Source organism: Bos indicus, chromosome 18, assembly GCF_029378745.1.
Source record: "Bos indicus isolate NIAB-ARS_2022 breed Sahiwal x Tharparkar chromosome 18, NIAB-ARS_B.indTharparkar_mat_pri_1.0, whole genome shotgun sequence".
Lineage (NCBI taxonomy): Eukaryota > Metazoa > Chordata > Mammalia > Artiodactyla > Bovidae > Bos > Bos indicus.
In genome coordinates, this window is record NC_091777.1 from 23,013,255 (window position 1) to 23,041,009 (window position 27,755).

The 27,755-nt window shown below is 45.2% G+C and overlaps 1 protein-coding gene across 4 annotated transcripts in view; it reads left to right on the forward strand.

Annotated features, from left to right (window-relative positions):
• Positions 1–27,076, forward strand: part of FTO (FTO alpha-ketoglutarate dependent dioxygenase) — a 424,275-nt gene extending 397,199 nt beyond the window's left edge. For 3 of the 4 annotated variants that reach the window (XM_070771935.1, XM_019979409.2, XM_070771937.1), the window contains one exon: positions 24,690–27,076. In XM_070771935.1, the coding sequence (XP_070628036.1) occupies positions 24,690–24,843 (154 nt within the window). In that variant the 3' untranslated portion in view covers positions 24,844–27,076. Of the gene's footprint in view, positions 1–243; positions 2,572–24,689 lie in introns of those variants that run through there. The other variant, XM_070771936.1, reaches the window with a different exon arrangement.
• The last annotated feature ends 679 nt before the right edge of the window (positions 27,077–27,755 follow it).

Sequence of the window (27,755 nt, forward strand, 5' to 3'; positions counted from 1 at the left end):
ATGTGATGCATGGTGGGAAGGTATCAAAAGAAAGACTGGTCTTTGGTAAGGGCAATAGAGTTATCCAGAAAGAGCACAGAGTGGTGATAAATAAGCTAGCAGCGTGTCATTCACTGCACTTGGTTTATCAGTTGCTTGTTTAGAGTCTGGTCTGGAATAGCTAGAAACCTCAGAACCCTCTGATTTGTCTTTCTTTAACTTGTTATTCATTCACTCCACCCTCTCTTTGGCTTCCATCTCCAGGGTCTTCAACCTTGTGGAAAGGGCATCAAGGTACCACTGGAAATCCAAGCCACCACTTGGATAAATTACGCCTTCAGCTGTTGGGGTCCATCGTGCTATTTGTTCTACCTCCCAGCTCACTGTGCTTGACATCAATTACATTCTCTGCCTTGGTTCAAAGAATGCAAGATGAGTACTTTAATCCCCTTTGCAAAATAATCATAACAACAACAACGACAATAAGGCCTCTGAGCAGAGAAGGTTAAGCCTAATTCAGATTTTTTAAAAGTGGAAAACGAATCATAAATACCTGAGAAATGAGGTTCATAATGCAAACCCCAAGAAGCCCTTTAACCTGGGCAAAATCCTATAACACAATTATATACAATTTCACACTTGACTGGAGCTGTTATTTGAGCAAAAATAACCATTTTTCTGCTTGCGCTAAATGAACCACGAGAGCCACGTATCCAGCTACAGAAAAATGTAGGCTCGCACGTTCAGTCTGCATGTAATCAGCGTACTTGATGGCAAGGGCATTGTAGGATCAAAAGAGTTAATCATTGGATCCTGCCCACAGCAACCACACAATTAAGGGCAAGATTAGCAGAGATGAAAAATTTATTGTGAAAATGCAACGCTGGGTCTGCAAAACAAAATGATTTCGCCGAGCAGTTGTTCTGTTGCCATAATCCTAATGATCAAGTCTATTACACTAATAATAGGAGAAAAACTAATTGCAGAGAGGACAGGACAAATCTTTTTTAATCTGCGTTGTCATCCCAACTAAGTCCCAACCCATTTGTATTAACCTTTGCTGACAGAGTCACATGATGGACATAATTTCTTATAATTTACCAGCTATGGATCTAACCTTTCTTCATCAAATATTCATAAAGGCAGGATTCTCAATGATTTTCTGTCTCTCTTCATATTTACAGCTTGTTGTCTTCTTCCTTTTTACAGTAATTTGGACACAATTGAAGTCAAATGGAATTAAAGTTAAATGCCTTTAGCAACTGAGGTGCCTAAAAGCAGAGACTTGGGGGAGGGGTCGTGAACTGGAGGGGAAGAGCCTGTGTTCCCAGGACCGTTCACATCCCAGAGGAGTTCCAGTGGGCTGCCCTGCCCGCAAAGGGAAAAACAAAATCAGTTGGAGAATAAAATGCCATTGCCCTGACTTGGCCTGCAGAGCATGCACTCTTAGGCCTGTGGATCGAGATGCCCAGAGGCTGAGCTGATCGGGAGTGCCATGCCTTCCTCTGACCACAGGGCTTGCTGGGAACCTAGGCTTCTGGGGCCAGGTCCTGTCTAAGCATGCATCAGAGGGGCCCCGAGAAACATGCCGGGAGCTATAATGGTGGACAAGAAGAGCTGGTTGGTACCGTTACTTAGAAAATGAACGTGAATATCTGAAACCATTCCTGAGAGCATTTTTGGTAGAAAAACATCTGTTTCCACTTTGCTTCTTTGTTGCTTTGACAGTTTTCTTAAGAGACATGTAGATGAAAGAAGTTTTATAAAGCTTAGGTGTTTAAAATAAGTATAGCCACTGGTCCTGTATTTTTTTTCCTCTCCCCGCTTGCAAGGCTTCAGTTTCAGTGGAATGGCAGGAGTTTGGGAAAGATGAAATAGTCTGGAGAAATCCCTTTTCTACTCCAGTCCTCAGAGGATCCTACCTTTACTGAAACCACCAGGATGTTGTAGGTAAATTCTCCTTTAAGATGCAAAGGAGTTGTTTTACCTGGTTGACTTCAAATTCCTATATTGACTAAACCAAGAATTTACTTCTTGCTGAGTTTCCAGAATTCTGGCTGATAGAACAGAAGTGAGAACTGAAGCTGCTTATATTCTTTAATAGCTGATTCGCATCCCTAACTCTAAGGTATTTTGGTTTTTTCACCATTAAAACTTCATCAAGTACTTTTTGAGCACTACCCCTAAATCTCAGACCTTCTCACCCTTCCAAATATTTTTCTGTGCATTTATAGACCTGTAGATGTACTTCAGACAAATATGTTTTCTTTGTTTTACCTAAATGGTCATGACAAACCACCATTGGTTCTGCCAGTCAATACCCAGCTTGCTTTTGTTACTCAATAACAAACATACCTAGATTTAGGAATCTCCCTATGTTAGAACATACGATATAAATCTATTTAATTGTTGCAGAGATGTCCATAGGTTGTATATACCATCGTTCAGTATTAGTCCCATGATAATGGACATTTAGGCTGTTTCCAGTTTTTCAAATTATAAGCAGTTCTGCAAAACACCATTAAATGTTTAGGACCAAGATAGAGCACATGTAATTGTCTTAACAGCAAACCTGGCTTTTGCAAATACAGTTTTGAGAATGTTTATACTGACCTGACCCCATACTTTTTTAATGTCTTCTACCAATCTAAGTCTCCTTTCTGATGGGAAGGACCAAAACAATTATGAGACATTTGGTATCATACGCGCCCCACACATAAATAGACATTCCAGATGGCAGTGAATTAAATGTTTTCAATAGGGGGAAAATGATAATCAGCTGTAAGAAATGCCCAAGTAGAGCTATTATTCAAGGAGACTATCATTGTGGTGAGTTTGCTGTTATGCAGATTGAGTTATACTGAAGGTCAGACTGTGCGCCCTGAGCTGCAGTTGCATCCTGGGAAATTCTCCTCCATGGTACTGGGTTCTCTATTTGCCTTGTTCACCAACACTCATGCTATAAAGAGGTGTCTATGATTATGTAAAGGATGACTTGCCAATTAGGATACACGTACGTGTATGGTGTTAATAACCATACCTCAGTCTCTTATAAATCTAATGGAAGATGGCAGGAAATTCTTTTAAAGGACTAAAATCTTTGGCCGGAAGGTTTGAGGGGTAAGTTCCTTGAAAATGTTTACTAGGGATATCAGATACTGTCATTCTTCTGGGCTAGCTAGAATCGGATAGGTGCAGAGATGCTCATCAGCTCCCTCTGGGTTAATGGAAGAAATAAGGCAGGTACACAGTCAGATTCTATACATTTGTGGAAGTGCAGATTGAAAACTTCCAATCTGAGTGGGTGTAAAGATTCTAAGTTATTTCTTAAATAATTCACATTAACTACTGTTAGGTTTAGGGTTAACAATCTTGTCAGGTACTGTTTAGCTTTGCTGAAAACCAACAACTGACTTAAGAATGACACACAGATGGAAAAGATCCTTCCACCAGAGTTCATGAAACATTGCTGCTGCTGCTAAATCGCTTCAGTCGTGTCCGACTCTGTGCGACCCCATAGATAGCAGCCCATCAGGCTCCCCCGTCCCTGGGATTCTCCAGGCAAGAACACTAAAGTGGGTTGCCGTTTCCTTCTCCAATGCATGAAAGTGAAAAGTGAAAGTGAAGTCGCTCAGTCGTGTCTGACTCTTAGCGATCCCGTGGACTGCAGCCTACCAGGCTCCTCCATCCATGGATTTTCCAGGCAAGAGTACTGGAGTGGGGTGCCATTGCCTTCTCATGAAACATTAGGTATGTCTTATTCCTGCAACTCTGTTTAGGCTGTTAACTGGCCCCGTCTCTCATTCCATACTGGGCACTCTTATCCTTATCTTATAAAAGGGGAAGTTGAGAGATTCTGCCAAAAGTTAGTGGAACCTAAGAAAAAATAGATAAATTCATCAAAAATGAAAAACTTGTGTGTGTCAAAGAACACTATCAAGAAAGTGAAAAGATAACCTACAAAATAGAGGAAAAAATCTTGCAAATCATGTATCTGATAGAAGTTTACTATCCAGACTATAAAAAACTCCTAAAATTCAAGAACTAAGAGACAAACAACCCAATTAAAAAACGGGCAAAGGAATTGATAAGATATTTTTCCAAAGAAGATATACAAATATCTAGTAAGTCCATGAAGAGATGCTTATGACTATTAATCATTAGGGAAATGTAAATTAAAACCACAGTGTGAGACTACTTCACACCTACTAAGAGAGCTATAATAATTTTTTAAAAATAAGAAAATAGCAAGTGTTAGCAAGGATGTGGAGAGATTAGAACCCTCATACATTGCTGGTAGAAATGTAAAACCACACAATGCCTTTGGAAAATAATTTGGGGGTTCCTGAAAAAGTTAAATGAATTAGCATCTATGTGACCCAGCAAGTCCATTCCTAGGTATAAATTCAACAGAATTGAAAACAGGGATTCAAGCAGATACTTCGTAACATTTTTCACAATAGCTAAAAGGTGGAAGCAATCCAAGCATCCAGGAGCAGATGAGTGAGTAAAGCATGCATGTTATATACATGGAATGGAATACTATTCAGCCATAAAAGGGAACAAAGTTCTGTCACATGCTATAACCTGTACAGACCTCAAAAACACATGCCAACTGAAATAAACCAGACACAAAAGGACAAATTCATGATTCCACTTATACGAACTGTCTAAAATAGACAAACTCAGAGAGACAGAAAGTCAAGTAGAGGTTACCGGTGCTGCAGCAAGAGGGAATGGGGAATTGCATGATGAATTTCTGTTCGAGGTGCTGGTGAGAAAATTTTAGAAGCAGATACTGGTGATTCTTGTACAACATTGTGAATGCAACGAATACCACTGAGTTATATGCTTAAAAGTAGGTAAAACGGCAAATTGTACATTATATATTTTTTAACACAGTAAGAAAAGTGAATGGAACCAGATGTAGAACTTAAGCATACCATCTAAAGTTCCAAAGGTATACAATTGAGGAACTAAAACTACAGAGAAACTCTATTGCAGTTGCTTGCTTCGCAGCGAATCACTCTAAAACGTAGCAGCTTGCAACAACCCAGTTGCTGCTGTTGTCTAGTCGCTAAGTTGTATCCGACTCTTTTTCGACCCCATGGACTGTAGCCCACCAAGCTCCTCTGTCCATGGGATTTCCCAGGCAGGACTACTGAAGTGGGTTGCCATTTCCTTCTCCAAGAGGGAATCTTCCTGACCCAGGGCTCAAACCGTGTCTCCACTGGCAGGCGGGTTCTTTGCCGTCTGAGCCACCAGAGAAGCCCTCAATCACAGTTACTAATTCTCATATAAGACCCTGGTCTTCTGTGCGTTGACTCATCTGGATAGAAGGCTCTTCTACTGGCCCCACTGAGGGTCTCTCACCTGGACTGTAGTCAGGCAGCAGCTGGAGCAGAAAGTCTGAGTTCAGCTGGGGACTCTGGGATCACTCAGCCTCCATCTTTCCACGTGGCCTTTCTGTGTGGTCTCTCCTGCAGATACCCAGACTTCTTGCAGTGAGGCTCAAGATACCCAAGTGCACAAAAGCAGAAGCTTCCAGGCTTTTTAAAAGAATTGTTCTCATGTCACCCATGCTGCAATCTACTGTTTAAAGCAGATGACAGAGAGGGCCAACTGAGCCTCGGAATATGGGTAAATCCTGGAACACCAGTCTCACATGCACAGGATAAGGAGAGTCAAACCTTAATGTCACACTGCAGGAAGACAAAGGATTATATCTGAAGTTGAAGGATCAAGGAATAGGAGTGTGGTACATATTGGTGAGAGATACACCAGGTAACCACTGTTGGAAACAAATCCAGGGCTGAGATGGATTAGAGCGGGGAACTCCTGCTTTTTTCATTGTATACACTCTTCTATATCATTAGATTTAAAACTGTGGCTGTGCACTGTTTCAATAACATGATAGGGTAGTTTGGAGTATGGCTGTGGGGCCAGATCACCTGGGCTCATATCTTGGTCACGTCAGTTATAATCTCTGTGACCTTGGGCAAATGACGTCACCACTCAGTGCCTCAGTGTTCCCATCTGTAAGCTGGGGATAAAAATCGTAACCTCAGGACTAACCTGGTCCTGTGGCTAAGCACCAGTGGCTAAGACTCCAAGTTCCCAGTGCAGAGGGCCCAAGTTCGATCCCTGATCAGGGAGCTAGATCTCACGTGCCACAACTAAGGATTCCACATGCTGCAACCAAAGCTGAAGATCCTGAGTGCTGCAGCCAAGACCTGGCACACAAATAAATAAATATATAAGTAAGTAAATACTTTAAAACAAAATCATAACATCATAGGGTGATTAGGATTAAATGAATAAAGCACTTAGAATGCCGATGAGGCACAAAGTAGACCCTCAAATAATGTCAGCTCTTAACAGCTATAACTTTAAAAAAGAAGAAGCATGCAAACCCACAGTGAACTAGGGGTCCTCAGACCAGATCCTTAGTCTCCTAAAGTGAAAAGTATTAGTCACTCAGTTGTGTCTGACTCTTTGCAACCTCCCGGAATGTAGCCTGCCAGGCTCCTCTGTCCATGGGATTCTCCAAGCAAGAATACTGGAGTGGATGGAGTGGGTAGCCATTCCCTTCTCCAGATCTTCCTGACCCAGGGATGGAACCCGCTCTCTGGCATTGCAAGCAGATTCTTTACCATCTGAGCCATCAGGGAAGCTCAACTCTGCCACAGATGAGCTGAGCAAGTCTGTTAACCTCAGCTTCCAACTGAGAAGGATATAAGCTAAGATGAGCTCCTAAGAATAGAGGTTGTGTCAAATCTGAAACCTAAAAGAGCCACGACTGTCAAAAATTACCCTGCTGAAACATGAGACTCCCCTCCCTCTTCCAAGAGATTCTTTACAGCCGAGCCTGTTCCTTTATCCTCATACTCTACCCACTATGGAGGCATAATTCAGAGCCTCACTGGCTGCCTGTCCAGAGACCTTCTCCTGGGACAGAACTTTATAAATCATTTTAAGTTAGTGGCCATAACTCCCAGGTGCTTACACGAGACCAAGTGGAAAAGGACATTAACTTGGAACCAATTAAATTGCTGCTAGTCTGTATTTGCTGGCCTCCTGGACGGATCTCTCCCAGAAGGCTGCTCATGTGGTCAGCCCTGGGTGAAACTGTTACGAAGGTAAAATCGGGCTCCAGAGAATCCCCCTTCCTCGCACCCCAGGGAAGGCGGAGTTCACATGTCCCTCCGCTCCATCAAGGAAACAACGTGATCCGTCCAAGAGGTGACTTAAAATCATCTCATCCTTAGAAGCAGTTGCGTTTTTAAATGCCTTTCCTTTTTTTCTCTGTACACTAGGGGGAAAAAAATGAATGAATGGTACACTTTCTGGTCTGGATTAGAGGCCAGAGCAAGAACTGTTGTGCAGTGAGGAGGCTGTCCTAAAACCTGTGCTCCCGTACCACGTGGGCAGGCCACCTGCCAATAGCAATTACACAGATGACCCCAGCCTCGTAACTTACTAGTGGGTGCTGATGGGCACTAGGACCTGGGCCAGTCCGTCTCCAGCTAGAAAGAGCAATTTAAATTAGGAACAGCAAGCTCCTTCCATCTCACCGAGCTCCCCTAGCAGCTGGGGGGTGATGCGGAGAAAGCATAATGGCCCCTCAGTCGGCTAGTCTGTGCCAACTCCCAGGTGGTCTCAACTGCAGAACCATTCTTCCAAAAAGTGTGAAATTCTAACTTAGCAGTCGGCTGAGAAGCCTGGCTCGCTGGCAGGCCAGGCACGGGGGCAGGAGGTGACAGCCGCTAATCAGGCCCTTGCTGTGCCAGCCTGACTCACCGCTGCGCCCTGGCCCATTCCCCGCTGACCCTGCTCCTGTCGCGCTCAGTCAGGAGCCGAACCTCTCCACTAATCGGCCTGTTCGCGGGAGCTGGAGAGGTGACTTGTAACAGGCCTCTCGTTCCCAGCCTCCTCTATAATGACATTCTGCACAAGCAGAGTCGTCCTTTGATTCCCTGTGACCTTCTGGATTTTGGCAAATGAGAAAGCGCCTGGGATGCACGGCGAAGACCCAAGGGTGTCTTTCCTGCAAAGAAATGCTCTGGTCTTCCACCCCCGCCTCCACCCGCATCTCTCACTTGTACCAGGCAAGGACACGGCCTCATTCATTTTTCCCTGGTGGAAAAAAGCCTTCTTCTTCCGGTGCCAAGGGGGCTCTGAGATGAGGTGGCCGGTATTTGGCCCATGTGTGAGTATTTACCAGGCGAAACTCGGGGGCTCAGTGGCTGTCTCGCCTTGACAGATGAGAAAATGCTGTCTTCGTGCCCTTGCCAAGGTCACCCCACTAGCCAACACCCATGTGGGGAGAACACATTGCCCCCCACCACCACCCCAGAGAGTAAGGGAACTGCAGACCCAAGCTTTCAAAGCCACAGCGTAGAAGGCTTTGCACCAGCCTGCGGAAGGCGAGACCCTACAAGGCTGTAAGTAATAAATAGATAATGGCCGGTCTCTCTGCCTGCTTGCTCCTTGGAGATGTTCGGATGGGAACCTGGTGGCTGTGATGATTAATGAATCAACCCGCCCAGTTAACCTGCAGTTTGGAGGCCACGCGCAGCCCCTAAGGCAGTCTCTGGGCGACTCATCCTTCCTCGCCAAGGCGCCCACGGGCTTTTGTCCATGGGTGGCAACACCGGCAGCCCAGCAGAAGCTTCGGCTTGGACGGTTTCAGAATTTGGTCCGCTTTCTACTGAAGTGCAATTATAAAAAAAAAAAACAACTGCTTTCAAACTGTCATTTTAGAGGGAACCCCCACACTAACTCAGAGCCCATCTTAGTCTTCTGTGGCTCCCAGCATCTAAGATTACACTTCTTCCTCAGCCTGAATCCACAACCCCCCCCCCCCCCCCCCCCCCCCGGAAGGAAAAGAAAAGCGAAAATTGGATGTGAGTTGCATTCGAAAGATACACTTCCAGTGAACTTTGGAATGCTGGGAGGCTCTCCTTTTCTCTTCCAGCGCGCAGACGGGAACAAAGCGTCAAAGCGATGGGGGTGGTCAGGTTCAGTGCTGCCCCTCCCTCTCAGCCAGCCTGGGGAGGGCCCTTCAGGCCAGGAAAGCGATTTAAGGAGAATACTTCACTTCATCAACTCAACACCGGGAGTAGGTTGAGTGTAGAAGTTTCTTCTCATGAAATGACCACCCACTTCCTAAAGAAGAAAGTTTTCTGCAGAGGATGAGACTGGATCCTGTCACTTCCTTCTTAAGCCCCCCAGGGCTTTCCCACCTCACTTAGAATACAATCAGTCTGTACAATGGCTGCCAAGGCCCTGGTCCTCTCTGAGCCCGCCACCTGCGTTCCTTGGTCACCCTCCTTCAGCCTCCTTGCTGTTTCTCTTGACCATGCTTGACTCACGGTCACCTAAAATCTCTTTCCCCTGGGGGAGATGCCTGCTCCTCCCACTCCAGGCAGAACCATTCCCCCATCTCTCATTCGCTGTCTTACTCATTTCCTGTTTGATTTGCTCCAGACCATTTATCTCTAGCAGAAATTACCTTAATGTCTATTCACTGACCTCGTGTGGCAGAGAATACTAGTTTCTCATTCTGTCCCCTTTCTTTCCTTGTTCCTGAGTACAGAATCCCAGGTTGTTGTTTTTTTTTTTTTTTTTTTTTTAAAAGCTTTTTATTTTATTTTGGAGTATAGCTAATTACCAATGTTGTAATAGATTCAGGAGGACAGCACAGGGCCTCAGCTATACATATGCATGTATCCATTCTCCCCCAAACTCCCCTCCCATCCAGGCTGCCACATGACATTGAGCTATGCTATAGAGTAGGCCTTTGTTGGTTAACCATTTTAAATATAACAGTGTGTACGTGTCGATCCCGAAGTCTCTAACTATCCCTTCCTCCCTGGCAACCGTAAGTCTGTAGAATCCCAGTCCTGATGGAGCAAAGAAGAAGGTGGCACATCCAGTTAAAACCCAGCACTTCCCAGCCTCTTCTGTAGCCCAGGGACTGAGTTCTAGTCTGTGAGCTAGAGGTGGAGGTTGGTTGGCTGTCTTCCTTAGAAGGAGGAGGTAAGGGTGTATTTTACCCCTCTCGCCTTCCTGCTCCTGCTTGGGATACCAGATACAGTGGCTAGGCACCTGGACCTTAAGGTGAGCTCAAAGATGGCAGCCATCAGCTAAGAATGGCAGAGCAAAAAGATAAATGGAGCAGCCCAAGTCCTGGATGTCTGTGGATTGCTGTCGTGTGACCTTCCATGAAAAAGCAAAAACAAGCTTCCCTCTTCTTTAGCCACTGTTAATTTCTAATCCCTCTCGCTGGCAGCTAGATGCAGTTTATAACTAATACTGCTGTTGCTGAATCGCTCAGTCAGGTCTGACTCCTTGAAACCTTATGGACTGTAGCCCTCCAGGCTCCTCTGCCAACGGGCCCTTTCCAGGCAAGAATACTGGAGTGGGTTGCCATTTCCTCCTCCAGGGGATCTTCCCAAGTCAAGGATTGAACCAGCATTTCCTGTGTGTCCTGCTTGGCAGGCAGATTCTTTACCACTGAGCCACCTGGGAAGCCCCTTATAACTAATATATGTGCTTCTTCTGTCTTCCTTCAGTAGAATAGGTACCTCCATGAGACCTGGAACTTTGTCTAGTTCATTACTGTATCTCTAGATCCTTGTGAAGTGAATATCACTCAGTCACGTCCAACTCTTGCGACCCCATGGACTGTAGCCCGCCAGGCTCTTCTGTCCATGGAATTTTCCAGGCAAGAACACCGGAGTGGGTTGTCATTTCCTACTCCACTAGATCCTTGTACCTAGTAAATGTTTGTTGAATGAATGAATGAACTCAGGCACACACACAGAGCACTAACCAAACCCCTTCTGCCCCAATCCTGTCTTGATCAGTAGGTCAGTAGGCAGGCACTTAGTAAGCTACACTGAGTTGTCATCCTTTTTTAAAATTGAAGTATAGTTGATTTACAATATTATATTAGTTTTAGGTGTACAGCAAACTGATTCAGTTATATATACATATATGTGTAAGGATTCCCCAGTGGCTCGGTGATGAAGAATCTGCCTACCAATTCAGGAGACGTAGGAGACTTAGGTTCAGTCCCTGGGTTGGGAAGATCCCCTGGAGAAGGGAAAGACTACCCCCTTGCCTGGAGAAACCCATAGACAGAGGAGCCTGGTGGCTACAGTCAGATATGACCGACTGACTAAACAACAGCATATGTATATATCTATACTTTTGAATTCTTTACCATTGTAGTTTATTGAGTTTTCCTCCTTTTTGATCACTGAACCCAGGAGCATAGCTATTTATGTGGGTAAAAGCAATTTTAATTTGTAAACATTAGCTGCAGAAACATCATTTCGTTCCTAGGGGTATAAAACGCAGGTTTGCTTTGGCTTCAAGATGAGGACATTTCTGACGTCTTTGGAGTTTGAGGCCTTGTTCGCATAGCAATCCTGATGCTACAGCTGCTTGGACTTCTTACCCTTCTACTGAAGAGCTCCACTGAAGTATAGTTTTATTCCTGTCATAAAACACCCGTAGGTGGCGGGAGCTGTTTATTATCTCTAATCTTGAAATGGCAGCTTAGAGAATCCGTGGGTTCTTGGGCTAGAGTAGAATCGTGTCCAGTGGAGGCTGTGATACACATGTGTTACCTCGAGGGAATGAGAATTTGCTGGCAAAAGTAGTTTCTGAATCAGAGTACAGTGAGCGGTAGTACTTCCAATTCCACCAGTAGAAGTGAGGTTTCCTGGAAAAATGCTGAGCTAGCAAATCACCTAAATTTCAGTCCCAGCTACATGACTTACAGCCATGTGACTGACCTAGTGCAAGGCCTCCACGTCCATATCTCTCCAGTCTCCAACCGGACCCTATCCTAGTAGTGACGGTCACTTGAGATAAGGTACGTGGAGGTAAACCATAGTATTTATATATAGGGGCAGACTTCCCTGGTGATCCAGTGGTTGAGAATCCGCCTTCCAATGCAGGGGACACAGGTTTGAGTCTAAGATCCCACATGCCATGTAGGCAGCTAAGCCCGCATGCCGCAACTTCTGAGCCCAAGAGCTACAATTCAAGAGAAGTCCACGTGCCGCAACGAAGGTCCTGCATGCTGCAACTAAGACCCACCACCACCAAAAATAAATAAATAAAATAAATATCGTTAAATAGATTTTTATATCAAATCCCAATTTTTTTAAAGATGGGAAGAACCTTAGGGATTGTCTAACCCAGCCCTTCATTTTACAGATCTGAGTACCAGTGGCCAGAAAGTCAAGGTTTTGCCCACGGTCTCAGGATAGGTTAGTGGTAGAGCTGGGTCTTGAATTTCCAGACCAATATTTTGTCCTACCCTCTCATCCTCCTTGTCCGTGGGTAATAAGATATTCTCATTATTCCTCCTCTGATTGTGCCTTGTACTTTTACTGTCTTCATCATAAAATGGGTGCTCTCACAGAGAGATGAGTTCATCTTTGTACACTTGGAAGTTCCCACAATGCAAGTTGCTTTCCATCATCTGTGCGTCCCAACCCTATTTACTGTGGCTGCCCTTTCCTCCTCCAGGGTCTATTCCCAACCCAGGAATCAAACCCGCATCTCCTGCATCTCCTGCATTAGCAGGTGGATTGTTTACCACTGAGCTGCCTGGGAAAGCCCATTTATTGTAGCTACAATGTGCCAAACTCTGCTTTAGGCTCGGAGGATACAGCAATGAGTAAAACAGAAATTCCTGCCTTCAGAGAGCTTACACACACACACACATACACACATACACACACGGTATCAAGTGTTGTGGAGCAAAAAATGGGGCAGGAAAAGAAGACGGGGAGAGGGGAGCATGGGGTTGGATATGGAGGAAGGGGAGAAGCTGCTGTCTTCCGTAGGGCAATCTAGGAAGGCCTTGATCATTGGATTATGTTTAATCGATGACCTGAAGGAACAGGGGAATGAGCCACATGGATATTTTAGGGAAAGAGTTTTCAAAGCTGAAGAAACAGCAGATTTAAATACCTGAGAGTGTTCTTTGCCTGTTGAAGGAAGAAGAAATAAGCCAGTAGGACTGGATCAAAGTGAATAATGGGACAAATGGAAGGAGAGACCAGGAGTAGGGGTGGGGAAGGGGTAGGTCATGTAGGGACTTAAGGACCATTGTAAGAATTTTGACTTGGACTCCGTTTTTGTTTTTTTTAATTCTTTATTGAATTTGTTTTGCTCCTGTCTTATATTTTATTTTTTGGGGTGTAAGGTATGTGGGATCTTAGCTCCCCAACCAAGGATAGAACCCGCACCCTCTGCATTGGAAGGCCAAATCTTTAACCACTGGACCACCAGGAAGCACCAGGACTCAGCTCTTAAATGGGTGCAGAGCATAGATTCATCAAAAGACTGGGATGTGTGTGTGTTAGTCACTCAGGCATGTCGGACACTTTGTGACCCCATGGACTCTAGCCCGCCGGGCTCCCCTGTCCATGGGATATCCTTCATCAATTGGCACTCTGTTTCAGCCCGCCATTTTCTCACTCCACATTTGGACAGCCTTCCCCTGCCCACTGTTGGTTTCGGGCTCCACCGAGTTTTCTGTGTGAGTGCTCTCGACCTATTAACGAATGTTCTTAAAGGAGAGAAGAGGAACAAAGGCCCAGTTAGCCTCATGTTCGGTATAAGGTTAAAATAAACTTGGGAGATGCTTCTCGGCCTCCAAAAACCAATTAAGCAGGTTACTCGCAAGTATTTCTAAGAACAGCAGCCCAGTGGAAAGAGACTGACAGGTGAGCAGATGGGAGAACCATCAACTCAAATTTATTTCACAGCTTACAACTCAAATGAGCATTCCAGAGTCAGAACAGCTGGCCTTTTATGCTGTAAGCCATTGTCCTTTGCTTTGCTCATCTCTTAAGAGTATGAGCGGGTTATGTGGCAGTGGCCGTCTGTCTGTCGGTCTTTGACTTTGCAGGGAAAAATCCTTTGTAGGAAATAAGCTCTTGATGTAAACCAGATTCCTCTGTAATGTCTGCTGCTTCCATGGGTTTTGAAGTTTCTAGATCCTGAAAATCAACGGCTTTGACCCCTTAGCTTTCATTTTCATAACTATATTCATTATCTCTGTGACGGCTATTATCTGATTCTAAGTAAATGGAATTTAACCGAATAGTCAAAAAGCAAAAATCTTCAGGTTTGCAAGAAGAAACATTTTTTTTAAAATGTTACAGTGCATCTGAAAATCACAGCTGTCTTGAATTTCTGATCGTAAGTTATTCTGGGAGCTTTCTGAAGTTTGAGACTGTCCCATGCAAACTTTACTTAAGTTTCAGGCAACGGGGGAAGTCGTGAAATTTGGAAAGGGTTATCTTTTGTCAATCATGGCCTTTTGTGGGGTACGGTGCTGACAGAGGATGGAGGAGAGACCGTATTCTATGGCTGAAAGGAGGGCTTGATACTACCCTGTGGGGATTTTGTTCCAGTAATTGCATCAAATCAGACCTTCTGCCATGTTGCAGGTATAGCATTAATATCACTCATTAAGTCATAGGGCTGTATGCTTTCCCTCCCAATGGCAGAATCACTGGCAGAATATATTTTCTTCCAAAGTGTTTGTTTTCATTGTTGCCCTTTAAAAATAATGAGTTCATTCTATTCCCTTGCAAGGAAAGTTACTCTAGACTGCTTTGAAATTGTATATCTTTTGTTGAGCACAGTTCTGCAGTGGTTCCATAGCTTTGTGTGCTGGGGAACCCAACCCGGCCTCTCTTAAAACTCCTAACCAAGCTGCCTCAGACCTGATTCATATAATCGTCCAGCCGATTTGACCTTTATATTGTTACCCTCAGCCAGGTAGAAGTCATGCCAGTTTCAGATGACCCTATCATGTGACCAGAGATCAAAGGTCAGCAGCTCCTAAACGTTCAGCTGTCAAGGTAGCCCATTCATCACTCTCATTATGTAACTGACAAGCCGACAAATGAAGCTGGGGATAAAATTGTTTTCTACGCTCCACCTCCTGGGCTTACACCCCAGTGGTGGGCCAAGCAGTCTCACATATTAAGTGGTTCCACGAGCCTGCCGGAGTCCCTGGAGTAAGGGGAAGGAGTCCAGGAGGCCTGTTCTCTGTGCTGGACCCTGAGAAGTCACCAGTTGCCTGCTTAGGGGGCCAAGCTGCAGGTCTACAGGAACCAATGCTAAGTCTGGTATCCTCTGAAATGGAGATGAATTTAATGTGAGTTCTCTATGGACCCAAAGAAACCCTTGTGTCCCCTCCCCACCCCACATATGACCTTCAGCATTTTTGTGGTCCTTCGTGGCAGGTTAAGATGATGTGTGTTTTTGCAGACTCGAAGTCTGAAGAGTCACATGCAGAAATTCACATCAACAGGACCTTCCTCTAGGGAGTCTAGCTTGGGGCCAGGTGCCTTCAGGAAACTTTTTAAAACCAGGATCCAAAATTATTCTTTTGATGTCTATATTTTGGAATATTACAAAGAACTGGAGATTAGGAATCAGACAATTTTGCCAAATCCCAACTCTGTCCTTTCTTGAGCTGTGAAAGCTTGGACAAGTTAGTTAATCTTCTGTACCTCCACTTCTGTTCAAGGACATGCATTTAATGAGAAGACTTATACAGTGTCTGGGCTTCCCTGGTGGCTCAGATCGTAAAGAATCTGCCTGCAGTGTGGGAGATGTGGGTTCGATCCCTGGGTTGGGAAGATCCCCTGAAGAAGGGAACGGCTATCTGCCCCAGTATTCTGGCCTGGAGAATTCCATGGACTGTAGAGTCCATTGGGTCGCAAAGAGTCGGACACAACTGAGTGACTCTCACTTTCACTTTTCACAGTGCCTGATGCTTAGTGTATATGATTGGGTGTGTGTTAGTCGCTCAGTCATGTCCGACTCTTTGCCATTCCCTTCTCCAGGCGATCTTCCCGACCCAGGGATCGAACCCACATCTCCCACACTGCAGGCAGATTCTTTACCACCTGAGCCACCAGGGAAGCCCAGTGTATATGATTGGCTATGTTTAATGTTTCTATTACTATTATTACTATTCCTTTGTTCTGAGAGGAGATGTCATCAGGGAAGCAGAAGCATGAAATAGAAATTCTTTATAGGATCTCCCATAGCAACAGAACCTCTGAAAAACCTCGTAAGGGCAGATGGGTAAGGAGATGGCAGGATTACACAGTGTAGTCATGTGGGTTGGGAGGAAGCCCTAGAGGAGGCAGCAGATTGTACTGTAGAAGGGAAAAGCATGTGCTGTCCTCCTGGGCCCTGAAAGAAAGAACAGAGATGCCTTTAAGGCCTATTAAATGGCTCAGCAAGCCATTCCATTGCCGAAAAGCATCCCTGACTTTTATACCAGCAAGAGGTCTTGGGACCTTGCCTTTTCCTCTCCTGACCTCTTGGAGGTACTATCTGAGCACCGTACCCCTCACCCCAGTGCTGCTCTTCTTTGGTGGAGCCTTCGCCCCAGGTCACAGGGGCTCTTTCAGTGATCCAGAGTGGGACAAAGCCTTGGTTCCATACACCAGGTGGGCCGGAAACCCCGGTCAAAGGGAATTTCTTTTTGGATCCCAGGTTGGAACTCTTGACACCCTGCTATTTATGGTTACTGGGCTACTTAATATATTAATATTATATTTCAGAGAAATTCTAGGTAATACTGGTGTTGAGGTGAAGAATTAGGAACTATGAGAACCACTGTTAACATAGAAAATGTAATGTTTGAGTTCCAAACAAGTGTGGGAAACAGCTGTTAATATTTACAGCAGCTGGGCTTTGCTTGGGTTATTCCCATCCCCTCCCAATGAGAGAACAGTATAGGATCAGAGTTGTTGTTGTTTACTCACTAGGTCATGTCTGACTCTTCTCGACCCCATGGACTGTAGCCCACCAGGCTCCATCCATGGGATTCTCCAGGCAAGAATACTGGAGTGGGTTGCCATTTCCTCCTCCAGGGGATCTTCCTGCTGCTGCTGCTGCTAAGTCGCTTCAGTCATGTCTGTGTGACTCCATAGACGGCAGCCCACCAGGCTCCCCCATCCCTGGGATTCTCACCCAAGGATTGAACCCGCATCTTCCGCATTGCAGGCGGATTCTTTACCACTGAGCCACCAAGGAAGCCCACACGTAAAGTACTGCTTGTCTTTAAACACTGGGATTACTCTGCCTGGCGAGACGTTTCTATTCTACTGGGCCTGGGGAGACTAAGAACAGAGAGCAGTCAAAGTCCCGGATTGATCTGAGCTCCATCCAAAGCGTAGAAGCCACTGAAGAAATTATTACTCCTTTACATTGTTATTTCCTACTTTTTGCACGCTGGTCCTGGCAGTTGGGTTTTGCAGGTTAAATGTATTAATCGATTTGATGTGACACGTCAGGATTTTCTACTTGAGTGAAGCCTCTTCAACTTTGGTGCTGGTTGACACTGTTTGAGGGAATGAATATATTCTGATGTGGCCAATATCCTGAAAAAGGCTTCTGTTTGATGTGAATCAGAAGGACGGTCAGCTCCTCAGCATGAATGAAAATTCCAGAAAAAAACTCGGACTTGGAGAAGAGTGTACTTTTTTTAGTCTTTGGTTATTTTCTGATGACGCTGTGAGTCTAAATTGTTCTAGTCTTTAAAAGTGTGATGTCTTTCACACTAGCTTTTTTTTTTTTTTAATGCTTTCTTTTTAACGGCTACAATATGTTTCATTGTCTGGATACACATAGTTTATTCATTTTTTTCCCACACATTTTAAAGCGTTACAGGCCTCCCAGCCAATGTTGCCTGAGCTGTATTTTAAAAATAGGACTTGTATCACATTGGAAAGGGCTGTTACTGTTGTTTAGTCGCTAAGTCGTGTCCAACTCTTTTGCAACCCCATGGACTGTAGCCTGCTAGGCTCCTCTGTCCATGGCATTTGCCAGGCAAGTATACTGGAGTGGGTTGCTGTTTCATTATCCAGGGGATCTTCCCAACGCAGGGATCAAACCTGTGTCTCCTTCTTGGCAGGCAGATTCTTTACCACTGAGCCACCTGGGAAGTTGGAACGAACTATGGAGGTGTAATTCAACATTTGTGCAGTAGTCTACATATTTTAAAGGACTTTTATGTACATCGTTTAATTTTTATCTTCACCTAGTCCAGTGAAGCAGGGAAACACAGACTTCACACGGCAGTTGAGGAAACTAAGAGGTCAAGAAATTTTTCTCAGGGTCACCCCAGGAATACAGTTGACCCTTGAATAGATTTGAACTAAGAAGATTCCCTGATACATGGATTTTTAATAAATAAATATACAGTCAGACCTCTGTATCTGGATACATAACCTGAGGATACGGAGGGCCAGCTGAAAGGGATATGAGCATCCATGGATTTTGGTACCCAAGCAGGGGATTCTGGAATCAATTCCCCAAAAATACTGGGGGATGACTCTATATACCTGGGGGTGACTGTCTATACCCGTGGATAACTGTATAATTAGAAGTAGTTTAGGCTCTTAAAAGATAAAGGAGTGGGACTTTTCTGGTGGCCCAGTGGTAAATACTTCACACTCCCACCGCAGGGGGCATGCGTTCGATTCCTGTTTGGGGAACTAAGATCCCACATGCCACAAAGCACAGCCAAAAGAAAAGAAAGCTCTGTCAGAAGATGAAGGTGTATCTTTTACATCTATAGACAAAAGATACTTATGCTCTGAGAACCTCAAAGTCATTGGAATGAAGAGAAGAAAGTTTTATCAGTTCATTTGCTGTAATTATTTTTGTAGAAACATGACGAAAACATTTTGCTCCTTTCGTTCCCCTGAAATGGTTTGGAATCTCCTGAATACCTGAATTTGGCAGGAATAGCCAAGGAATCAGGGGATAGGGCCCATTTTGGTCCAAATGGGAATCCATGAGAAAGATGGAACATGGTAGAAAGGGTAGCCTACCAAATGTCCAGGGTCTGCCCATCCCCATGCTCTCCCACCTGCCACTGAATTAACCTTGCGTGAGGCAGCTCTCTTGTGAAACATGGTTCAAATGCCAACCTCTTCCTCTCTCAGGTTATTGTGAAATCAGTGCTGCGGGTTAAGATTCTTCAGGATGCTCAAACAACATGCAGAATGTACTTACTTTATCAGGAGTTACTCTCTTCTTTCACATTAAAGAATTCTCTCTTAGGAGTTTGTTTTCCTTGTCTCCTCAAGGCCTGTGCTTGGTAATATTTAATCCATTAAGTTCTAGTTTCTGGTACTTCTTTCTTTCTTTTTTTTTTTTTTTTAATGCTTGCTTTATCCCAGTCCATCTTTTAGCAGGAGCCATTTGTTCCGAAATCTTGTCATTTCATCAAGCATACTTAATGGAAATGTTACCTGTCCTTCTTTATTTGTCGCAAAATTTAAGGACAAGGAGGAAGACCGTACATGTTTTCTTAAAATCAATGGCCAGCACATTACTGTAAAACCTATTGATTAAAAACACAAAGTATAATGTTAGTCATTTAGTCTGTGAAGTGATGCAATAAGGGGAGAAATTTATCCTCTGACTCTTGCATTAACCTTTTATTGACTGCTTGCATACCCATAATTAACACACACTTTAGCTAAAGTGGTTAATTTCAGCATGGCGACCAGTGCTCCCTAATGTAGCTGCCGTCCTGATGATCCAGATGGAAGTGTAGCCCTGGGGGAAATCAGCGAGCAGTGGGGCCCTGCATGAGTTACACCTGTGGGCGGGGACGAGGAGGGGACCTCTGGACAGTCGGCTCACAGACCAGCCAACGGGACACCTTTCAGCTGCTTCCTGTTTCGTCACTAGGTCATTCAGGGAGAACTCTTCCTCAGTAGCAGGAGTTTTGAGGGTGGCTTATAGAGTCCTTTGAATTGAAATAACGTGATTTTCGGAGGGAGAGAGATGATGTATATGTCATTTTCCTCTGCTCCCCTGGCAATGCTCCATAAAAGGAGCAGGGTTTTCTAAGTGAAAATGAAAGCCACCAAGGCTTCCCTGGTGGCTCAGATGGTAAAGAATCTGCCCGCAGTGCAGGAGACCCAGGTCGGGAAGATCCCCTGGAGAAGGAAATGGCAACCCACTCCAGTATTCTTGCCTGAAAAATCCCTCAGATGGAGGATCCTGATGGGCTACAGTCCACGGGGTCGCAAAGAGTCAGACACAACTGAGCAACATCACTTTCTTTCTTTTCTAAGTAGATCTAAGTTTATTTGTTAATCCAAAGCATTCAAAAGAGGATTTTTTTCTTAAGGATAGGAGTAGAGAGTACAAGGTGGAAAGGGGAAACTGTAACTTTCTTACTGTTGAGCTGAGTTTTTTGCTGTTTAGCTTGAGTTTCTTACTATTTAGCTTCTCTCCTCTGTAAGAAAAGAAACTGAAGTCACTCAGTGGTGTCTGACTCTTCTCGACCCCATGGACGGTAGCCTACCAGGCTCCTCCGTCCATGGGATTTTCAAGGCAAGAGTACTGGACTGGGTTGCCGTTTCCTTCTCCAGGGGATCTTCCCAACCCAGGAATCAAACCCGGGTCTCCTGAGTTGTAGGCAGACGCTTTTACTCTCTGAGCCACCAGGGAAGTCATGTCTGTAAGAGATGGAACCAATTCCACTCAAACCACATGGCCAAGCATAGGGACGGGACAAATTCCCCATAGGAAAATTAGAATCTTCTTTGTGGCAAAGATGGGAATAGACACCAGACAGCCAATGTCCACCGCTGTTAGGATTCCTAAATCATTGCTTAAGAGAACTCAGGGCCCCTTGATTTTGCGAGAACCACAGAGTATTCACGCTGAGAAACCATCCAACTTCGTTTCCTGGAAATGCCAAGTCAGCCTGAAACAGCTGCCACTGAAGTAGTCCAATGCCAGTGCCTATTAAGAATTCTGGGTCTTCAGGAGCAACCGCTATGTCTTTTCTGCATCTCAGTAGTTTAGCCTGTCACTGGAGAGTTGCAGCAGCTTGCATACATAAGCCTTGGCATCCTGGAATGTCACATTGTGCTCGGATTCAGCCTCAGGCTTCATCTGATTCAAGCCAGAAAGAGTTGCTCTGGCTCTCCAGTTTCCCCCACAAAGAGCCAATCCAGAGGCCACCCCGCTCAGTTCGTTGAAGGGAGGGGACGGTCAGAGGAGCAACAGGCAGCCCCCTCATTGGCATCTCCTGTCGTCACTGGAGACACCAGTTCACTACTGGCAGGAGAAGTAACAATAGTGACAATTCAGTTCAGTTCGGTCGCTCAGTCGTGTCTGACTCTTTGCGACCCCATGAATCACAGCACGCCAGGCCTCCCGTAGTATTTAGTAATAATGTGCCAGGCGGTGTGCTAAGTACTTCACATGTGTTAATCCCTATAACTTTCACAACAAGCCCAGACGGAAGGTACTATCATTGTCGTCATCATTATTCTCATGTGACAAGTGAGCAACTGAGGTTTGGTGAGTTTAGGATACTCAAGATGTCAGGCCCCAGGGAAGTGGCAGTGCTGCGTGTCCAGAGGACACCTTCACCACTGTGCTTCCCCGTCTTAGGATGGGAGAGAGACTGAATGGTGGTTTCAGCAGGGGCTTCCCTGGGAGCTCAGCTGGTAAAGAATCCACCCGCAATTCAGGAGACCTGGTTCGATTCCTAGGTCAGGAAGATGCCCTGGAGAAGGGATAGGCTACCTGCTCCAGTATTCTTGGGCTTCCCTGGTGGCTCAGACGGTAAAGAATCCACCAGAAATGGGGGAGACGTGGGTTCGATCCCTGGGTCGGGAAGATCGCCTGAAGAAGGACATGGCAACCCACCAGTATTCTTGCCTGGAGAATCCCCATGGACAGAGGAGGCTGGTGGGCTACAGTCCATGGGATCACAAAGAGTCAGACGCAACTGAATGACTAAGCATAGTACAAGAAAATATGCCTTCAGGTCATTCTCAAGCCTTTCTTTTTCAGTCCCAGTATCTGGCATGGTGTTGAAGCAGACGGTATGACTTGAGTCAGAGCTGACTGTCCTTGTAGTTGGATACATGACCTCAACAGCACGCCCTCTGCGGAGCCCAGTCATGATCACTGACAAACTGGCAAGGAGCGCTGAGCATTAAAGGAAGAGTTATGTTTTTGTTTTGCGGCTTGCAAACTCTTAGTGTGGCATGTGGAATCTAGTTCCCCGACCAAGGGTCGAACTCGGGTCCCCTGCATGGAGAGCGTGGAGTCTCAGCCACTGGACCACCAGGGAAGTCCCTAAAGGAAGCTCTTTAAAGGCTCTTGAGGGGACTTCCCTGGTGGTCCAGTGGCTGAGACTCTGCACTCCCAGTGCACACGATGCAGGTTTGTTCTCTGGTCAGGGAGCTAAGATCCCACGTGCCTCGGAGCAACTAAACCCTAAATTAATGAACTCTAAACTACTGGAGTCCGTGGGCCACAACTAGAGGGTCCTTGCCCTGCAGTGAAATATCCCACATGACGCAGTGAAGATCTTGAGTGCCGCAACCAAGACCCAACACAGCCAAATAAATGAATAAATGAATATTTAAAAACAGTGATCTTGAAAGATCTAGATTAAGTGGCCCTAAAGAGCCCCAGCAAGGGGTTCTGTCTCTAGTCCAGAGGGAGGCAGTGAGTATACACAGCTCCTAGCCTCTCAGGGCCAGCATGAGGAGGTAGTCCCCACATCAGTCAGCCCTTCCATCAGAAGAACAATAGTAGAAAATCAGAGCCACTTCACCCAGAAGAAAACTGGATGGGCTTCGGACGTGTGCAATACAGTGTCAGCAAAAGTCTGCAGGAGGTGTTCATATTTCCAATACTTTCTCAAAATGAGGGGGCCAAACCCATTTGACAGATGAAAAAGCATCTCTATTGACTTTGGACAAACCTTACACCAGCCAGGGTGGATCAGGACTTATCAGAGCCCTTTAATCTGCCAACCAGGATAATGTGTGCAGAGATCATTTCCCTGCCGTGAGATGGAAGTGCTCAATTTGGAATAACTCTCCCTCTCTGGTAAATTGAGCCTTACTCTCTGATTCCGAGGCCGAGAGACAGCGCAATTTAAAAAGCTTCGCAGAGTTCCTTTGTAATTAGTCGCAGCTTCCCTTGAATATTAATTTCTCCCCCATCCCTTTCATGTGATTTAGAGACTATATCTCTAGAACTGAAGTGAGCGGCAGCGTCTCAAACACCTATTATTATTAAGTAGTCTGTAGAACAGCCTCTGTTCTTCGGTGCTGTGTGGGCTTATCAGTGCAAACAGTTTAATATTTATGCTAAGAGGATTGTCAAAAGCAGCTTCTGTTGCTTTAATTCTTGTTTTAAATAAATAATGAGAACATTTAAACACATTACTCTTCTTGGGGCCCTGAGGTCAGCTAATCTTATTATTTATGAAGTGATGTGCTACATAATAGTACTTAGTGCATGTTAACAGACGCTATTATCAGGGCCCGATGCGGAGAGCCGAAGATATATTGGAATGTTATGTGTAATGTACGACGGATTGAGTGCACAGAATGCCGGTGGAGCAATTAACCACCCGAGAAAATAGGTGTAAAGTTGAAGTATGTTTTCCCATGGGGATCCCCTCACCATTAATAATTCCCCAGAGGAGAAGATGTCTTTTAGTTAGGAGCCTTCTCAACCATCAAGGCTTGGAAATAGGGTCGGGATGGTCCATTCTTTGATCTCTTCATAGTCCTACACGGAAGGCACATGATGGATGGGTAGGGCCACTTTTTTAATTGATTTAGAGGGTAAGGCCGAGAAGGTGGGGGTGGCGTGGGAGAGGACCAGGCAACTCTCCCAGATGTACTCAAGAGTAATTCTTTTTGGGGGCACGCACTGTCCCCGCCACGTACTCCAAGAGAACAGAGAAATTGTTCGTTTCTTATTGCAATCTGTGTTTTCTTCTCTCTGATCCTCATTTCTCAGATACATAAAGCCAAAGCCACCGAGTTTTCCCAGATCAATTTCCAGTAAGCTGGTCTCTTGGAGAGGTAGCTGCCTGCCAAGGTGTGACAGTGTGGCCCCAACTTTTTTCCTCCGAGGCTATAATTTAGTTGCATATGATAATTAATTTCTCTACTATTGATGAATAATCCATTTAATAAAAACCGTGATTTAAGTGTTTTCCTTAGGGAGTCACTCTTGCTAGCCTCTTAATTTAATTTTGTGGAAGTTTTCCCCACCTATTCATCAGTGGAAATGATTATTAACCTCTATTTGCATATATCCTTATAAATTGGTCTCTCCTTGGAGTGCCTTTTTCCGAGCACAGCAAGCTGGGACACTTGTAAATCTCCAGGATCTCTGAAGTCAATCCCAGTCTGTAATATTGTTTAATCTATTCTTGGATGTTTTAATGGCAGTAAATTCAATTTAATCTTTCCCAGTAATCTAGTAATACATGGAAATCCCACAAACATTTAAATCTGATAATGGTTTAATCACATACTTTAAATAACAGTCGAGATAATGAAAAAATAATTCACCATTTTAAAGGCAGAGTAACTGAATTTCCCCCCCATGATTGGCTTCTACAAAGCTCTTGAGAGAGAATACAAATCTGGGAATTGAAATAAAGAAGTTCCAGCCTCATCAAGAACAGTTCTTCCTTCTTAAAAACACACCTGCTTTCTGCCTCCCAAACTCATTTTTCCTTCCTCCTCATCACCACCATCACAGTGGATTGCCAAGGTTGCCCCAAGTTGCCTGAGTATGGGTCTTGCAGTCTTTTCTTCCTGGGAATTAACTGCCTATTCTTACTTTTCCAGGTGCCAGTCTCGAATTGCCCGAACTTTACCCGCTGATCAGAAGCCAGAATGCCGGCCGTACTGGGAAAAGGGTGATCCTTCGATGCCTCTGCCATTTGATCTCACAGAGATCGTTTCTGAACTCAGAGGTCTGCTTCTGGAAACCAGGCCCTAGAGGCAGAGCGCAGTCCTCAGGTGGAGGAGGAAAGGCTATTTTCAGTTCCTCTTCTCCAACCCTGTCGTGGGCTTAGGCAAGGGCGGTATGGGGTAGACTTGGCCTTGAGATTGTAGAAACTGTTGAGATGATAGAGAATGGCCTTGGAGATTGTTTCCAGTTGGGAACAATTAGGGAGTGGAACCCATGAAGATTAAAATGTTTGAAAATGACACAGTGTTATAGTGATTTGGTATTAAATTAAAAATACCCCAAAAATATAATACCCCCCCCCAAAAAAAGAAACAAAAAACTATTCCCCACTTGGATTTTTAATGCAAGCTATTCCACTCCTGAGGCCTGGGGAGTGACCAGGGTGAACCTGGCCTTTGGCAGAACCTAACCTACTTTGCTCTTTCCCAAGCCTTTGCAGAGTCCCTACAGGGGATCTCTCCAGTCATGGAGGAGAAGATCAAATTTAGAGACGTTTAGCCCATTTTCTCAACACATCCTTCAGAGTCTCTGTGGTCCAATATGGTAGCCACTAGGTAGATGGGGCTTCTACCATTTAAATTCCATTTTAATTGTAATTAAAAATTCAGTTCTTCAGTTGCATGAGCCACATTTCAAGTGCTTAGTAGCCCAGGTGTGGCTAGAGACTACTGTGTTGGACACAGAACGTTTTCATCTTTGTAGAAAGCCCTCCTAGACGATACTTCTGTCAAAAGTTTGAGAGCGAGAGAGTCAATCTTCCAGTTCTCTGTAGCTGCTCTCCCCACCTGCAAAATAAATGAGAAGAGCAATGCCTCGTTGGAAAGTAGCCTCTTTCCCTTCTCTAAGGCAGCCAAGGTTGTGAGCCCTGTACTCTGCACACAGGAAGAGAGCAGTGTTGAAGATTAAAATAAAACTGACATCTTGTCTTTAGGAAGTTCCCCTGATCTAATGAAAGAGACAAAACTCTATTTACATTGCTTCTTGGATTTAACCAACACACTACATATTTGTTTTCCTTTAATTCCCCCATTCACACATAAGGGCTAGAATTGAGGCTTGAAGAACCCTAGTGCCCCATCCTGGTGATGCTGGAGCACCAGAGAAATGAGAAAGAGGTTAGAACTTGGGCTTTGGTTTTCGAGTGCCTAGATGCAAATGCCCACTGGCTTGTGATCTTTGAGTGTGACTGTGCCTCGGTTTCCTCATCTGTATAATGGGGATACTACAGGCACACTGATTCCCAAGGTGAAGATGAAATGAAATAATCTAGTTCCAGATTTAGAACAATCTCTGGTACGTAGATAAACACGCAGCAAATATTAGTAAAATATTATATATCAGTAAGCTGACCTGCTGTAGGCATTTTCCCCTCCCTTCCTCAATCTTGGTGCCAGTTTGTCTCATGATGCCATGAACCCACCTCTCGCTTTCGGGCCTGGCTTTCACCCTATGGTGGCCCCAGAAATCACAAGATTAGTCAGCCCCTCTCCCCAGCCTGTCGCTTTCTCTTGTCATCTGCAGTATTCGGGAAGCCGAGGAGCTTTTTCACCCATTCAGAGGTACCCTGAGAACTAAACTCTCCCGCCATCAGAATCTCACCGGTTCAAGGTTTGGGCTCATTTCTATAGAGTTTACCTCAGAGAGATCACATCACACAAGGCAGATGGGGTTTCACCATCTTGAGACTCTCAAATCTTAGATGAGTTCCCTGATGCCCTTAAGCCTCAGTCTCCTCATCAGTAAAAGATGAAGTGCTCCCTCTTACGGTTGCGGGAATGATGAAATGAAATCATGGAGGCAGGGTGTGCAGGGCAGCCTCGGGACCATATCGCCTCCTGTTTTATTTCACCCCCCAGAATGTTTGTTCCTTGTCATAGTTCATGAGGAGCCAGTATTTAAAAATGGAAGATTTCATATAACATAAAGTTGTGTGCGTCCTCTTTAAAATTCAGAGCACCCAGCAGCCTCCATCCTGACATGGCAGAGAGCTAGGTAGCATCCTCTTAGGTGGGGCCTGAACCCTCCATGGCCGCCGTCACTCCCAGTTACCATTTATTGTGAATCTGACCATCTTTACCCCTTCACGTCAGCACCTGCTTGCTTGCACCCGTAGAGTAGAAATAAATAATAACGTTGCGTGCTTACCCCCATATGTGTGTATTACTATCCAGCTATTGTTGTGGACTGCTTGTACTAATATGCCATGTACATCGTAAAACACGCATAAACAATAAAAATATTGAAAGGATGAGATAAGAAACCGAGAGAGTGCCTGCTCTGTTTCTCCTCTCGCAGGGGCAGGTGAGCATGCTTCCTGGGCCCGGCGGGGGCGGGGCGGGGCGGGGCGGGGCGGTGGGGTAGCAAGTGAAGAGTGTGCTCAGGGTCTTTCAGGTGGGGAAACAGCCAGTGTTGGAGAAACCACTTCCAGCTGCTGCTAAGTCGCTTCAGTCGTGTCCGACTCCGTGCGACCCCATAGACGGCAGCCCTCCAGGCTCCTCCGTCCCTGGGATTCTCCAGGCAAGAGTAGTGGAGTGAGTTGCCATTGCCTTCTCCAAAGCACTTCCAGGAGTGAATCCAAAAGGTGAGATCATGTTTTCTCAGAAGAAGTGGTGGCTTTCAATGAGCTTGAGCCCAGTGTGTTTGAGGATTACCTACGCTTGCTCTCGGAGAGGGGTAGGGTAGGTTTCAGACAGGTAGAAGGGGGAAGGGCAAGAGATGATTAAAAAAAGGGGTGGCTGGGGACACTAAGCTGACAATCAACTCAGTTCCTGCTCCTCCCCCGTGAACTACTGAAGGACTTTTCTGGGGACATGGGCCATGTGGGTAGTGGGGGCGGGGAGGAAGCTTTGCCCTGGTTCCACCTTTAGTCAGCAGTCGTCACTGCTACCTGTAAGGCTTCCCCATCCCCTGGTCCCAGCTATCATCAGAAAGTTATCTGA